Source organism: Homarus americanus, unplaced genomic scaffold (assembly GCF_018991925.1).
Source record: "Homarus americanus isolate GMGI-L3 unplaced genomic scaffold, GMGI_Hamer_2.0 scaffold57599, whole genome shotgun sequence".
Lineage (NCBI taxonomy): Eukaryota > Metazoa > Arthropoda > Malacostraca > Decapoda > Nephropidae > Homarus > Homarus americanus.
In genome coordinates this window covers 17501-33190 of record NW_024718906.1, presented here as the reverse complement: position 1 = coordinate 33190, position 15690 = coordinate 17501, and the positions used below count along the sequence as shown (strand labels likewise).

General features: G+C 38.9%; 1 protein-coding gene across 1 annotated transcript in view; it reads right to left on the bottom strand.

Moving 5' to 3' along the window:
* Positions 1–15690, bottom strand: part of LOC121859875 — a 33132-nt gene that overhangs the window by 10552 nt on the left and 6890 nt on the right. Inside the window, exons 2-4 of the mRNA XM_042356834.1 lie at positions 4930–5121; positions 4524–4744; positions 1004–1043 (exon numbers count right to left, since the gene is read on the bottom strand). Coding sequence (XP_042212768.1) covers positions 1004–1043; positions 4524–4744; positions 4930–5106 — 438 coding nt within the window. The 5' untranslated portion in view covers positions 5107–5121. The remainder of the gene's footprint in view (positions 1–1003; positions 1044–4523; positions 4745–4929; positions 5122–15690) is intronic.

Here is a 15690-nt window from a genome sequence, read left to right as displayed (position 1 = left end):
TTAAACAATATTTTTCATATAGTTATGCGAATGATGGGAAGCATCGTGGTCTGGCACTAGGCGCAGACCAACTTATATCTGAACTGTCTCGGATGTGAACTAATTTTATATTAACCTTCATTACTAAGGATGACGCCCGATGCTACACACACACACACAAGCGCTGTAAACGTTGTGTGGATTCACTGGATGGTTTGGAAGTGTTTATTTCCATTCATACTTTCGTAACTACAACCTATGGTAATTTTTCTTCGTGTTAATATATAATGAAGATAATGCAGAATATAAAATGCCATATACAATACTTATACATAATGTCATCTATACAGTCGTACTATGACTGCTTAGCATTATATACAGCAAGATGATTCATAAGAACTGTGTGTGTTCATGCATGTGTTGCCTTGTGATAGTTAGTGGGGGCCCCCGTCCAGAAAGGACGCTGTACTAACCTCCAGTATCGACCCAAGTGGGCTAGAGATTATGTTTTCCGACTGTACTTTTCAAAATCACATCATCAGCCCCGATGCCACTTTTCTTTTTTTTTATTTTCTCATTTCGCTGTTGATTTGGCAACGCAAATTGTGCCACTTTCGTGTGATTTCTGATTCGGGAATATTTAATATCTTTGTTATTTCTTTTAAAGCATTTGCCTTCTTTTCTTTATTGCGGTACTCCATCAACGACACATTCCACAGTTCTGGGAACCTTTCATATTGTTGTATTAATAATATAGTCATATCACTATCCCACTTCTATCTTTCATTGGACGACATTTTACTCGCGTGGTAAAGCAGTTCTCTAGATAGAAGAAAGAAATCTATTTAAATCAACAAACAGACCCAGAGCAGTCTCAGCACCTGCTCTCCACCTCGTGTCCACTACAACAACCCTACCGAGATCGGAGACTAGTTGTAGTTAGAGCGCTCTCACTTCTGTTTACACTATTTAAAGAGCTCTAGCTAGAGCAAATCTAGCTAAAAAGTCTACAGTGTACACGTACCTTTAGCTTCTTTCGGTCTTCTATATCTCTGTTTTTAGTTCTGAAAGAAACAGAAGAAAATAAATGCTGTATACAGTAGAAACATTAATAGCAACAGCATAGGCTTTTATCATGCTTTCATCACCAATGTCAATGGGCAAATGGGATGCAGAACAGACTAATATCATTTACTGTACATATACAGTTGTACCCCACTTAACGCGGTCAATTGAACCCAGAGGGTCCCGTGTTAAGTGAAATCCGCGTTAAGTGAACAACAGAACATATGGGATTAATTCCAATAGAAACCAGCCCGACCCCCAAACTCCACTTTTTGACGACACATAACTATGTTGTAGTAAAAATTTTATCTTAACTTTATGATGGTATGAAAAAACAAGTAATATAGAAGAGGTTAGGTTAGGAAAAATAAAGGTTAACATAGGAAAAATAAAGGTTACGTTAGAGAAACTAAAAGTTAGGTGGAACACTTACGGTAGTAGAAGAGATGGGTCGGCATACGGGGATGGAGGCTGGTTCCGAGGCAGAGGGCAGATTACTGGCCCTCAGGTGAATCACCATTACTAGGTGAATCACCATTACTGTCACTTACAGTTGTCAGGGCTTCCCTGACAAATCCCTCAAAGTCAACTTCACTGTCACAATCACTGGCTTGGGCTGGCTGTGGTGGGTTGCGGGCGAAGAACTCGGTTATGCTTTTTTGACGGCTGGTGTTTATGTTGTCTTGGTACACCGTGATGTACGGCTCCATAGCCTGCACCAGCCGGGTATGGAAGACTTCATAGCGGTCATCGTCATTGTCGCGGGAAAGGAAGGACTTCATTTTCTCTGCACACTCTATGGCACACTTAATATCACTATGACTTAAACTGTGTTCTTCGGAGAATGACGCACCTTCTTCCTCCTCTTCACTGACGTGTTCTTCTTCCAACATCTCGTCGGCAGTCACTTCAGGATCTCTGATCACCTCCAGGATGTCTTCGTTGGTGGTCTCGGAGAAGCCTTCAGCTGTAATATTGAGCGCAGCTTCTCTGGCAAGGTCCACTGCTACTGCAACAGTCTGAACCTCACCAGTCACAGGTTCACTCCTCCTCTCACCTGGTATGCCATGCAACACATGTCTCCATGCGTGACGAATCGTAGCAATAGTCAGCAGATCCCATGCCTCCACCAAGAAGTCTACAGCTTGTTTAACGTTAAACTTCTTCCAAAATTGTTTGACGAGAAGTTCTTGAGTCACCGCCTCTTGTTCCTTGTCCTCGTCGCTTTTGCTCTCGCTGTCGGTGTCACCCAGCTTACGCAACTCATCCTTGGTGTTGGTAGAGTCGTTCAGGAGCTTGAACTTCTTTGCAGAGTACGCAGCTTTAACATTGCAGATCAACTCCTGGTCCATGGGCTGGATTAATGACGTAGTGTTGGGAGGAAGGAAGACCACTTTTACGTTGGGGTGACGATCCATAAGTAGGGGCGAGTGTCCAGGTGCGTTGTCAAGGAGCAACAAAATATTGAATGAAACATTCTGTTGCTCGCAGAATTTCTTCACGTCGGGAACAAAACAGTTGTCAAACCAGAAGAGGGACAGAGAAGAGGACATCCACGCCTTACGTGCGGTTAGCCAGTGGACATTAAGCTTGTTCATGTCCATATTCTTGTAGGCGTGCGGCTTGCGGGCTGTGTGAATCACCGATAACTTTGGTTTACAGGTACCGGAGGCATTGGTGGTAAACAGGACGGTGATGCGTTCCTTCTGCAACTTCCGACCCCTTACCTTGCTGGCAGACTGGACAACGAAGGTCTTGGAAGGTAGCTTTTTCCAGAAAAGACCAGATTCGTCCATGTTAAACACCTGGTCGTCAGTGTACTGTCCTTCCTCCATAATCTCACGTAAGAACGGAGGAAAATCTCTAGCCGCCACACGGTCAGCACTCGCTTCCTCACCACCAATGTTGATGTTGGTGATCTTGTTCTTCTTCTTAAACCTATGCAGCCAACCAGAGGAAGCATTGAAGGGTTTGGGCTCTGCAATTCCCAGCTTACGTGACACTGCTGCGTATAGCTCACGTGCGTACTCCTGCACTGAGCGCGTGTCCACCGCCATGTTGCGTCGCGCCTGACGAATCAAATAACTCACCAGCAAATTTTCCACTTTTGCCAGCACCCTGTTCTGGCAATACCTGATAGATGAAGCACCTGCAGACTTTGTGATTTTCATGTGCTCTTTGATCTTGGCTGCATCCTTCTTTATCGCTCGGATCGTAGATTCGTTCACACCATGCTGGCGCGCCAAATCAACCTGTCTTGTTCCTTTCTCCAACTCTTGGATGATCTTGTACTTCACCTCGTAGCTTAAGGAACGTCGTGTCTTCTTTGGCTTAGGGCGGCTACAAAACAAAGAAATAATAGATAGGCTTCATCGGAGCGCAACTTTTGTCTGACTCCGACCGTTCGTTATACATATTTTAACATTTTTAACATCCTCTTTGATGTGTTAATGCCTTAAAATCATTTGCATTTTTATTTTCGTAATTTTTAACAATATTATAGAGAAGAATAGGTCTGATAATAAGTAATGAACACATTAGTATGAATAAATAGACAGCGAAACGAACATTTGATATGAACCAATCAGCTCGCTAATAGAAATGAGGGCGCGGCTTCTGGGCCAAGCTTGTGTAAAGTGATTATAGTAGTAGTAGGATGTTTCCTTTCCAAGTGTTTATTTATATTTAAATTAACACCCCCCCCCCCCCCTTGTCTCAATTTTTCCCCACAAAAATCACAAATAACTTCATCTTTGTTTATTTCACTTCCCAGAAAAGCTCCCAAGCATGTCACCAAACCCACCTCACAGATCACAAGCTGAACCTCAACTGATCCTCGATGTTGCCAAATGTATTCAGATTGAGCAGCTTTGTACTGTCTCCCATATGGGATGGGAAACAAGAAACATTCAAAATTTGGATTTTTTGAGACAGCCGCTATACAGTCCAGAGATAATATTGCACAACAATGTATATCAGTGTGTACGCGGCTTAATAAAATCTGCTTCAATATAGAGTTTGATGATGTGTTCAGAATTGGCAAAAATGGACAAATATATGAACATTACCCAAATTCCCAGCCCTTATAAATTTCCAGAAACTTTTCATTCCTTTGCAACCCTACCAGTGTGTGATGTAACAATGGCAACTTGTGTAGCCATCTCAGGCCACCTCATCCTACACCACTATCATCCTCCAGTCTACATAAAACCAGCCTGTATTTGATGAGTACAGTACAGTACAGTACAGTACAGTACAGTACAGTACAGTACAGTACTCATTTATACTAAATTTTGGGACAGGGGTCTGTAACCTATTCCCCTTTGTACCATGTTAAAACAAATTCACTTTGAAGCTAAGTATTCCCCTCCTCTCATATGTGCAAAAAACAACTGATGGCTGCTGCCCCTATAGCTACCTTCTTTCTACTAATGATGATTGTCGTATAAGATAAAAAATAAATTATTTTTTTTACTTACTTAGTTTTAGTGGCTTTCCTAGAAGATGGGTGATCTGGCGGTGAACTGGAAGAAGTGACAGGGGTCGTGACACAAGACAGTCCATCTACTTCTGGTGCAACATGTTCATCTTCAATCCTAACTTTGTCCACATCAATAAACTCTTTCTCTTCTTTTACTACAGGGTCTTGGGCCACTGTGTCTGCTTCTTCCTCCGCTATAAACTCTTGTGTCACTTCGACCTGAACATGGATTACAAAAACTTTACAAATTCAGTACAAAATACAGTACACAACTTGCATTACTTGGACCAGGGGTTATTTATTTCACACTTTTGGTCCATTTATAAGTAGAGTACTGTTATGTGACACAGAATTTGCATAAATCAAGGGCTTAATGTGCCCATCACACTGTAGAAATTACTAACCTCAAATTTGATGTCTTCCTGTTTTATGCCATCAGTAAATGGTGTCAGGGATGAGTGAGTGTTGGACTGGGGCAGATTTCTCTCTGTGTCCCAAGACCCTCGTGACCCGTTGTGGCTGTCAAGCGAGGCACCGAGAGAACTTATGGACTCTTCCTTTACGCCAAGTGCCTCCTCCATAACCACTCCAGGAGTCTACCAACCACATACAAAAATATACTTACATTCATGTTGTGTTATAATAAAATAAATATACATTACCGTACTTTACACTAATTAGTAAAACTCTACTTTCCTTTATACAGGTTCATATTGTGTTCACAAACCTGGTTCCTGATAAAAGAAAAATATGAGGATATGATTCTAAGTTCTTCTTAAAATGTGAACCGTTAAGGTGAAAAATTAGTCCCCACAAAGTTACGGTTGTGGAAGCAAGGAGCAGCCATTACTGACACTGCCATCTGTTCTAGGTCAGCCAAATAAAACAATTTTCATGACCTCACATTAAAACATGGATCTTTATACAGAGAATGAACTAGTTTCCAACAAGGAAAATACCAAACATATGATTTATATAATGTGTAAAGATACTGATTATAGTAAGAAAACTTTCATAGTCTTATGGTAAGTTATGTAGAGACAAACAAGAAACATAGGGTGGAGGTAAGGTCCCAGCTCCCACCCATTATTTGTTTGGGACCACCAACAGTAAACCTGGCCATAAGAGAAAATTGTAACAAAAGAAAAAGTGCATAAACTTTTATCCAAATCATCCGTTCTAATGTTGGCAGAAAGATGAATTAGATAAATAAAACAAATAATGGAGGTATATTAAGGGAACAATTGGTGCTGTTGTTCACTTGTAACAAATGATCCTTCACAGCCATGGTATATGTTATATAAATGAATATTTGGCAGCATAAGATCTACAAGACTGTTTCAACCCTTACGCCCCGGGCTAGGGTGGCGCCGGCCGTACCCCCAACGTGTGGAAAAACGAGAAAAATCAACTTATAAAAAAATTATTTTTAACCTTTATAAATGATAAAACAATAAAAAAGACGCAATACAGACTATACATTGTCCCTCTATATTCTTCCACGGCGCCTCAGTGACGAGACAAATAAGGGGAAAGTTTTTTTTTACGTCTTGCGCTCACTGTCACCACGCACTTAGGGGTCATTTTCCCGCTTGCTTTTGTGTCCAAGATGGCCACCATCAGCAAGTTCCGCCACTACTTCCGTGACGTGGGCGTTCCTGTACGCCTGCGAACCGACGGACGGCCTCAGTTCACAAGCCGGGACTTTGCTGTGTTCCTTGACCGATGGGGAGTCCGGCATGTGTTGTCATCGCCTCATTACCCGCAGTCCAACGGCCACGCTGAGGCTGCTGTCAAATCCCTGAAGCACCTCATCCTTAAGGTGGCTCCTTCTGGGAACATTGACTGCGAGGCCTTCAACCGGGGTCTTCTTGAACTCCGCAACACACCTAACTACACCGGACGCTCCCCTGCCCAGGTTTTGTATGGACGCCCCCTTCGTTCTTGTGTCCCTGCTCACCCTCAATGCTGGATTATATATTATGTATGTATATTATGTATGTGCTCCATTTATGTATTATTTATTCAGCCTAGCTAGCAGCGTGTGGCAATGTTATTACCATATCCCACATGCTTAATTAATGTGCCTGGCGACGTATGGAAGCTGCTAATGTATCACTTGCCATACGTCGTCTATAGCAGTTGACAGGCAGCCTAGCTGAGGAGAGCACTACTCCCCTTTGTGTACATATCTCTCATCCAGTAAACCGAACCTACAAAACTATACAGGTGTTTGTGTTCGCTCCTGTATATACAGTAGAACTTATTATCCAGAACCTAACAAAAATGATTCGAAAAATACGTACCCTCTAGCCCTGTTCAAGGAGAAGACTGGGAGGAGCTGTTTGGTGTTGAAGACGATGACAAGGAAAATGATTTTGATGGATTTTAATGAAAATATTCAGAAATATGGTATCGTAGTATTTATTCAAGTGAATTAGGATAGAATATTATTGTAATACACCAGTAGTGACGATGTGGAGGAGGCGGAGGGATAGAGCGGGGAGGAGGTGACTGGCGGCAGCAGGGACGAGTGGAGATGCCAGCCAGTACATTACGGGTGTATTAATTGTTTTTATAGCTATTTTTGCATTTTAATATTAAATACTGTCCATTACGTTTCAACAAAACTATAATTTATTTCTGAGAACATGGAAATGTAATATTTTTGCTTTAATGATGTACATATTACAGTGGAAAGTGGGATAAAATTGTGACGAAAGCAATGACTTTCTCTTTCTTTCGTTCAAAAGATGTTACCGTAATCGCTTTTCGAATGGTTTTCAGTTGTGGGATTATAAGGCTAATGATAGGATAGAATATTATTGTAATACAGTACGAGTACAACAGTTTTTTAACTGAAAACCATTCAAAAAGCGATTACGGTAAAATCTTTTGAACAACGAAAGAAAGCGAAAGTCATTGTTTTCGTCATGATTTTATCCCACTTTCCACTGTAATATGTACGTCATTCCAGCAAAAATATTACATTTCCATATTTATTTCCGAGAATATATTCATTCAGTCACAGTTAAGGTAAAATATACTTGTGATGTAATATTTTAATGAAAATACGGTATCGTAGTTTTCATTTGTTTCAATTTTAATTAACAAAGATTGATGTATCAAATGTAACGAACAAAAATTTATGTACAGTATCTATAAATAAACTTTATTAAATGAATACTTTATGTTTTACATCGTCCTGTGCTACCATACCATGGATTTGGCTACTGGGCTTGTTATGATGACGCATGAGATCTGCCCTGGCAACTGTACCGACACTTACAGCTGGTGGTGCGTTGGTGTGTCATTTCCATTGTTTACTGGTAGTTACTGGTAAATATTTTTCAACCTAACGAAACTATTACCCGTTTAGAGGTCGACCCCCAATTTTCTGCCAAATAATTTGGTTTTAAAAACTCGAACTATACACAAGTATATACGGTAAATAAGGACGTGGGGGGCCAGGGTTTTTTTGAAGCAACAAAATCTGATTTTTAACATCCACGAATATCTCTGTTATAAACCCCGCGTATGTTAAGGGCCGACTGTAATTGGTTCTAGAACCTAGAACCTTGTTATAGATTATAGGATTAATCCGTTCCAGGCCCCCAAATACAACCACTTAACACTGAAAAATATAATATAAAATTGTAAAAATTGTAAAAAAGTGCATAAATATGCATCTAAACCCCTGAAATAAAGAATATCATTAATACTTGTAATAAAAAAACAATAAATTAGTAAAAAAAAAAAAAAAAAAATAAATAATGTTCGTTGTAGGAGTTTCGTTCGTTATAGCATTCTCAATTTTATAGGTAAAACCGTTCGTTATAGGAATATTCGTAGTAGGATCCGTTCGTTATAGCATACCCCACTGTGTATATATATATGTGTATATATATATATATATATATATATATATATATATATATATATATATATATATATATATATATATATATATATATATATATATATATATATATATATATGTTACCTACTTGGGTCAATTGAACCCAGAGGGTCCGCGTTAAGTGAACAACAGAACATATGGGATTAATTCCAATAGAAACCGGCCCCCCAAACTCCACTTTTTGAAGGCACATACCTATGTTGTAGTAAAAATAACATCTTAATTTTATGATGGTACATGCACACAATTAATACTTAAGAGAAATAGAGAAATACAGTCGCCAAGTTAATGTCCATTCAAATAATGGACTCAACTCCCTCCCCCTCTCTCACACTACACTCGCTGGCTCTTCCCTCTCAGAGAAATTTTTGGGGGAAAACCACTAAATTTTAATAAATAATACCTCAAACTAAAGTTAGGATAATACAATTGACATTGCTGGATTCCTTGTAAGACCAGGAATATTTTGAATATAAATGTCATATATTTTGCACAAAAGATAACATAGTTACCTAGAGAAAAATTTTTATCTAAAATTTGTATGTTTAATGAAAAATATATGATGTTTATATTCAAAATGATCACCAAATTATAAGAATTCCAGCAATGTAAATTATATTCTGACCGGGTAATTTGTATGAATTTTATGAGCTAAAACAAATATCTTCAGTTAATAAAAAAAAAAATAATCTTCACAACACTATCTGTCAATCAAAGTACCCCACCTTGCCTCCCCCCCTCTTCCAACCGCGCGGTCAGTCCCAACCCTCCCCCCCACCCCCCACCAATCCTCCCTTCCAGGGTTTTTAACATTTAGTATTAAATAATACCTCAGATTAAAGTTAGGATAATATAATTGACATTGCTGGATTCCTTGTAAGACCAGGAATATTTTGAATATAAATGTCATATATTTTGCACAAAAGATAACATAGTTAATTTGAGAAAAATTTTTATCTAAAATTTGTATGTCTAATGCAAAAATATGATGTTTATATTCAAAATGATCACCAAATTATAAGAATTCCAGCAATGTAAATTATATTCTGGCCGGGTAATTTGTATGAATTTTATGAGCTAAAACAGGCAGTCAAGCAGGGTGGCGGGTGGGGCAAATCTAAAAATAGCGTCTCGAGCCGGACACTCACCGCGTATATGTGGAAAAAATCCGTGTTAAGTGAAAGTTCAGCTCTGGCGAGGCACCGCGTATATGATAAAACGCGTTATGAAAAAAAACCGCGTAAGTATGTAATATATATATATATATATATATATATATATATATATATATATATATATATATATATATATATATATATATATATACAGTATATATATATATATATATATATATATATATATATATATATATATATATATATATATATATATATATATATATATATATATATATATATATATATATAATTTGTATTCTTGATGCCACTTTCTGAAATATCACAGCATATATAGTAAAATCATAAACATTGCAAATCAATATGTTATTACTCAAACCATCATTCATAAGTTTTAGCCATGGCATCATATGCAGCTGCTCCTTTCCTTAGAAAAATATCTAACAATTCCAAAGAATTTCTACCTTTTTCAAAAAATTTAATTGCAATTTCAGTTAATTTTTGTTTAGCCTTCTTCAGTTTTAGTTCCTCCTCATGCTCCCTTTTCAATATGTACAATTTAGATTTATGGAACTCTTCTTGTCTTTTCTCACACATTTCATGGACACTTGTCACCCTCCTACTTTGCCTTGGTGTGATCCTTGCCCCAGAACCAGATGCCCTGGACACTGCAGAAAGGTGTTGGTGAGGAGCAGGAGCAGGAGGGGGCGAGTCAGGATCAATGGGTAGTGAGGCAGGAACAATGGCTGGTGAGGCAGTGTAGTGGATACTCTCCCCTACAAACTGACAAGCCTAGCCGAATACCATAGCGGCGGGATTCAGTAAACCGACGAGTTTCTCACGGGTAAAGGTGTTGCCACCTGCAACACTTGCATCCGGTTTTACTTCCGGTGGCCGAGTATATAAGCTGTTAGTCTCACCGTTGAAGTCCATTCTAGCTACAGCCCTGCAACACGCAACACCTCCTCTGAGCAAGCTCCTCGCTGACCAGCTCTCTCTCTTCCACACTCCCGCACCAACAAGACCTCTCAATGAGCTCCTCATCCTACACCTCCTCTTAGCAAGCTCCTAACCACGCAGCAACTTCCCAGCACCAAACTGCACTGTACATTCAATATATTTATATACAGAAAATGCATTGTGAGTTTCCTTTCTCCAACCCATCCTGAGTGTGAGACCACATCATGAAACCCCACAGCAGGAACAATGACTGGTGAGGCAGGAACAGAAGGTGAAATTAGAGGTCGAGAGACAGAAGCAGATTGTGCAGAAGACACAGTTGATGGCCCTGGGGTTGGAACAGGCAAAACAAGTGGCTCATGGGAGTGAGGAAGTGAAGCAGCAGGTACACTTGCAGGTACACCTGTCGTTTTTAAGGTACGTGTACACTGTAGATTAAAGTCTAGCTAGACTTGGCTTTCTCTAGCAAGACTAATCAAAAGTGTGTGTACACAACACCAAAATTTGCTCTCTCTTGAGCTTCGATAGAGTGATGCTAGATTAAATCTAGCGAAATTGCTCTTCCGTTTGTGTACACTGGAGTGTGTTTGACGAGGAAGTCTCAGTCAGACTTGAGTCTTGTGTGTGGCGAGAAGTCACAATCAAGGCGCTTAGTTGCTGCAGCTGCGACATTAGTTATAATGAAGGATTTGAAGAAAAAGAAGAGAAAGAAAAGTGTGTGGGTCAGAAAATGGATAGCCAGAAGAAATAAAGAGGGAGGACATGCAAAACTGTTATGAGAATTGCTTGATGAGGATACAGTATTCTATAAGAACTTTCTACGTATGTGTCCTTAAGATTATGATTATTTGCTGGAAAAAGTGACCACTAAAATTAAGACAAGATACTCATCTCAGAAAAGCAATCACCCCTTCAGAAAGGCTAATGCTTACACTTCAATTTCTAGCATCTGGTAAGTACTATGAATGAATAAAACTCTTGAATATATTTGTAAATTTATTACAAAGCATACACGTACATGAAAGGAACAAAATATTTTAGTAAATAATGCCAAACAAATTTATCAGACCTGAAATATTTCTTTCAGGGGACAGTTACCACTCACTGATGTACACACGTTCCGCATACCAGTAACAACTATTTCGAAAATAATCCCCGAGGTTTGTAAGGCAGTATACGAAGTTCTGAAAGAAAATTATCTTTAGGGAAGAAATAATTATAAATCGGTAAAATAGCATTGCTACCCGATATTACTGTCATAACTTTAGGTAGTTGTTCCATGGCCTACATTAGTGTCATAATTACTATTATGAGATTCAGGAGATGAACATGGGAGAATAGGGGTCGATGTAGATGTTGATGAATATTCGAGGTCTTCCTTTTCTCCCATTTCAATGATAGCTTTCATAATGGTTCGTTTCAGTATTTTCCTATTTTCATCGGAACGTAATTGGCGTAATTCCGAAGCAACATTGTCTCCAAACACTGAGTAGTCATCTTGTGGTTTATTCAATACATCAATTGCTTTTTTCAATGCAGTCTGTTCTTCCAAATGTTCAACTTTTTTCTTTTTACCACTACATTTCTTTTTGTCGTATTCTATACCAGAAGTAGATGGTGAGACAAAATCCTGACATTGCTCCGTAGGTTGTGTGAACTCTTCGTTAACTACGTTTTGTGAGAAAGATAGATCCTGAAAAACAGAATAATAAAATATTGTACAAAATTATATGACAATTAATGGTTAATTAATTAAGTTCCTTAAGATTAATTTGAAATCTAATGCTTTTAAAAACCTTAATTCCTAAACTAAAAGCAAGTACAGATGACTCCCTTGTATCCGGCACCTATGGGACTTAGGCCATGTCGGATATCTGAAAATTCAGGTGAAATGAGAGGTGTACATACATCACACTCCCTCGCTTATGGCAGTACTTTTTTCTGAATGAAAGTTGCCAAACCAGAATCCTTGTAAAATCCCCTTTCAAACGAGTATAAACACCTATGAAAACAGAGAATCTATAAAGATTTTACTGCCTCAGTTGATGTACAATGTTACAAATAGTACAATATTAATACCCCAATAAAAGAGAAAATTATTAAAAGATTCAAAGTAGAAATTGATTCTTTGAATCTTTTAATAATTATCTTTGAATACCAGATACGAGGGAGTATAGTGTAACAATATTTTTTTCTGATTCACATCCAGGATAATATTTGTGAACACGTAATGTTTTTGTTTTTGCAGATTCCGAGTTCGAATGAAGAATGGAACAAAGTGGCCCATGATTTTGAATTGAAATGGCAGCTTCCTAATTGCATAGGAGCACTCGATGGCAAACATGTCGTCATGAAACAGCCACAAAACAGCGGAAGCTTATACTTCAATTACAAGGGTGCCAACAGCATAGTGCTATTGGCATTGGTTGATGCAACTCATAAATTCATATACATTGATGTCCGTTGCAATGGGCGAATATCTGACGGAAGTCGGAGGAGTATTTACAAATTGCTCATTATCAACAGCTTTAGAGGACAATCTTTTGAATATACCAATTGGACGACGGCTAGATTGTACGAATAACGATGACCCTCTCCCATTCATTGTTGTTGCTGACGATGCGTTTGCATTGAAATCATATCTCATGAAACCACGTCCTTTCACAAATCAACCTACACCAAATCGCATTTATAACTACAGATTATCCAGAGCACGCCAAGTAGTGGAAAACGCATTTGGATTGATATCTGCCCGATTCCGCATCATAAGACGGCCGATGGAGGTAGCCCCAGAAAGAGTGAAGCAAATTGTATGATGCATATGTGCTCTACACAATTTTTTACTCTCGAAATAATTCAGCCCGTGTTTATGCTCCCCTGGAACGTTCGTTAGGAAGATGATGGAATTTGTACTGCAGGAAGTTGGAGACAAGATGGTTTGCCTGCCAGCACTTTGCATTCCTTGCAACGTTCAGTTACTACCAAAAATTCTACTAGGATGGCTAAAGATATTCGTGATCAGTTTAAACAGTATTTCATTACAGAAAAGGGTGAGGTTCCATGGCAATATAAATATTTTTGAATAAATAGGCTGTATGTGAAATATAAGTAAGTATTTTTGGTCGTACTTTTGATATGTATTTTTAAAATATATGATCATATGATAACAAAATATAGTTTGTTTTACTTACCATATTTGCACTGGTGCTTCCTTGCGGTTTATTACATCCAATCATGAAGTGGAGTGTGTTGAAGAATTCCCATGTACAGTCGGAAACCATAATCTCTAGCCTACCTGGGTCGGTGCTGGAGGTTAGTACAGCGTTCTTTCTGGACGGGGGCCCACTCTTAACTATCACGAGGCAACACACGCACGAACACACACAGTCCTTATGAACCATACGAAGCTTCGCTCTGAGTGTATCATATTTTTAATCATCTTGCTGTATATAATGCTAAACAGTAGATGACATTATGTATAAGTATTGTATATGGCATTTTATACTCTGCATTATCTTCATTATATATGAACACGAAATTATGAATGGAAATAAACACTTCCAAACCACCCAGTGAATCCACACAATGTTTTCAGCGCTTGTGTATGTGTGTGTGTAGCATCGGGCGTCATCCTTAGTAATGAAGGTTAATATATAATTAGTTCACATCCGAGACAGTTCAGATGTAAGCTGGTCTGAGCATAGTGCCAGACCACGATGCTTCCCATCATTCGCATAACTATATGAAAAATATTGTTTAATTTAACTACATATTTCAAATACCTTAAATTACATGTGGATCAGTCACTCCTCATTTGACACACTTATAGTGTAATACTTTGACCATCCCACCTGGGCACATGGAAGCCCACGGTAACTCTCACGGGGCAACATACGCACGAACACACAAGTTATGATATGGACCCTTCCAGGCTTCACTATCATTATCATGTTATGTTATGTTCATCGTGCTCTGTATCTTAGGAACTAATCGTAGTAGCAATACATGACAGTGTTATTACAGTAGTATAATATTGTAACTTTTACCCTACAGTTATCGTTGTAAATCATGGACAGGAAGGACACATAAATTGTAATATCAAGTGTATGGTTCGCTCAAAGTCACCCCAAGTCAGACAACGCGTCACATAAAGTTACACTGTGTGTGTGTGTGTGTGTGTGTGTGTGTGTGTTCTGTAACATTAAGCTTCATCCTTAGTAGGCAAGATGTTTCATAAAGAGCTTTCTCCCATTCGTCATTGTGAGCATCGTCCCAGAGCACATTGTTTCCATCAAAACCATGGTTCATCCTTATTTCCCTTCTTCCGTGTAACTATATCCATATGGCTAAGTGCTTGCTTTTCATTTCTTTATTTACCAAAATAATGTGGACCAGTTACTCGTTATTTAACACATACATGCACTTAGAGCATCAAGATTGTTTTGTTGGCATGACTATTGGCAAATTGAAACCTAAAAAATATTTTTCACATTTATTATGCATAAACATTGTAAATATATCTATGTGATTATTGTAGTATATAACATATATTTAATGTCTGGACAGATTTCCAAGAGTTATGCATGTTAATGCATAGATTTTGTAAGCATATTTATGTGGTGACGTTTGCCCCAACGAGGTTACACCAAAGAGCTAACTCCCCCGCCACCCCCTACAAGGCACCGTCGTGGGTGGAGATTTAATTCTTGACCACAAGATCCCGAGGCAAGGCTACTACCACTGAGACACCTCGTGCCCATTTGTTAATACCGTGTCCAACCTCCATCTGATTCTATAACTTCATGCAATCTGGTGGGCATGGAATCTACCAGATCGCTGCAGATGTTCGGCCTCCTCCTTATTCCCTCCCACACATTATGTGCGTGTCTCCTCACTGCCTCCCTCGTTTTCTCCTCAACATCCCATTCAACAACCATATGCGTCCATAGATTTTCTATTGGATTACAATCGGCTCCTTCAGGGGGCCAATCCAATAGAATAATCTGTGGGTGCGCCTCAAACCAACGCTTGACTGCCTGACTTATATGTATTGAACTGTGGTCTTGCACCATATATATAGGCTGTGGGTCTGGGATGGCATATGCTCGCACCGATGGAAGAAAGGACGTCTCTAGAATATTTATATACTG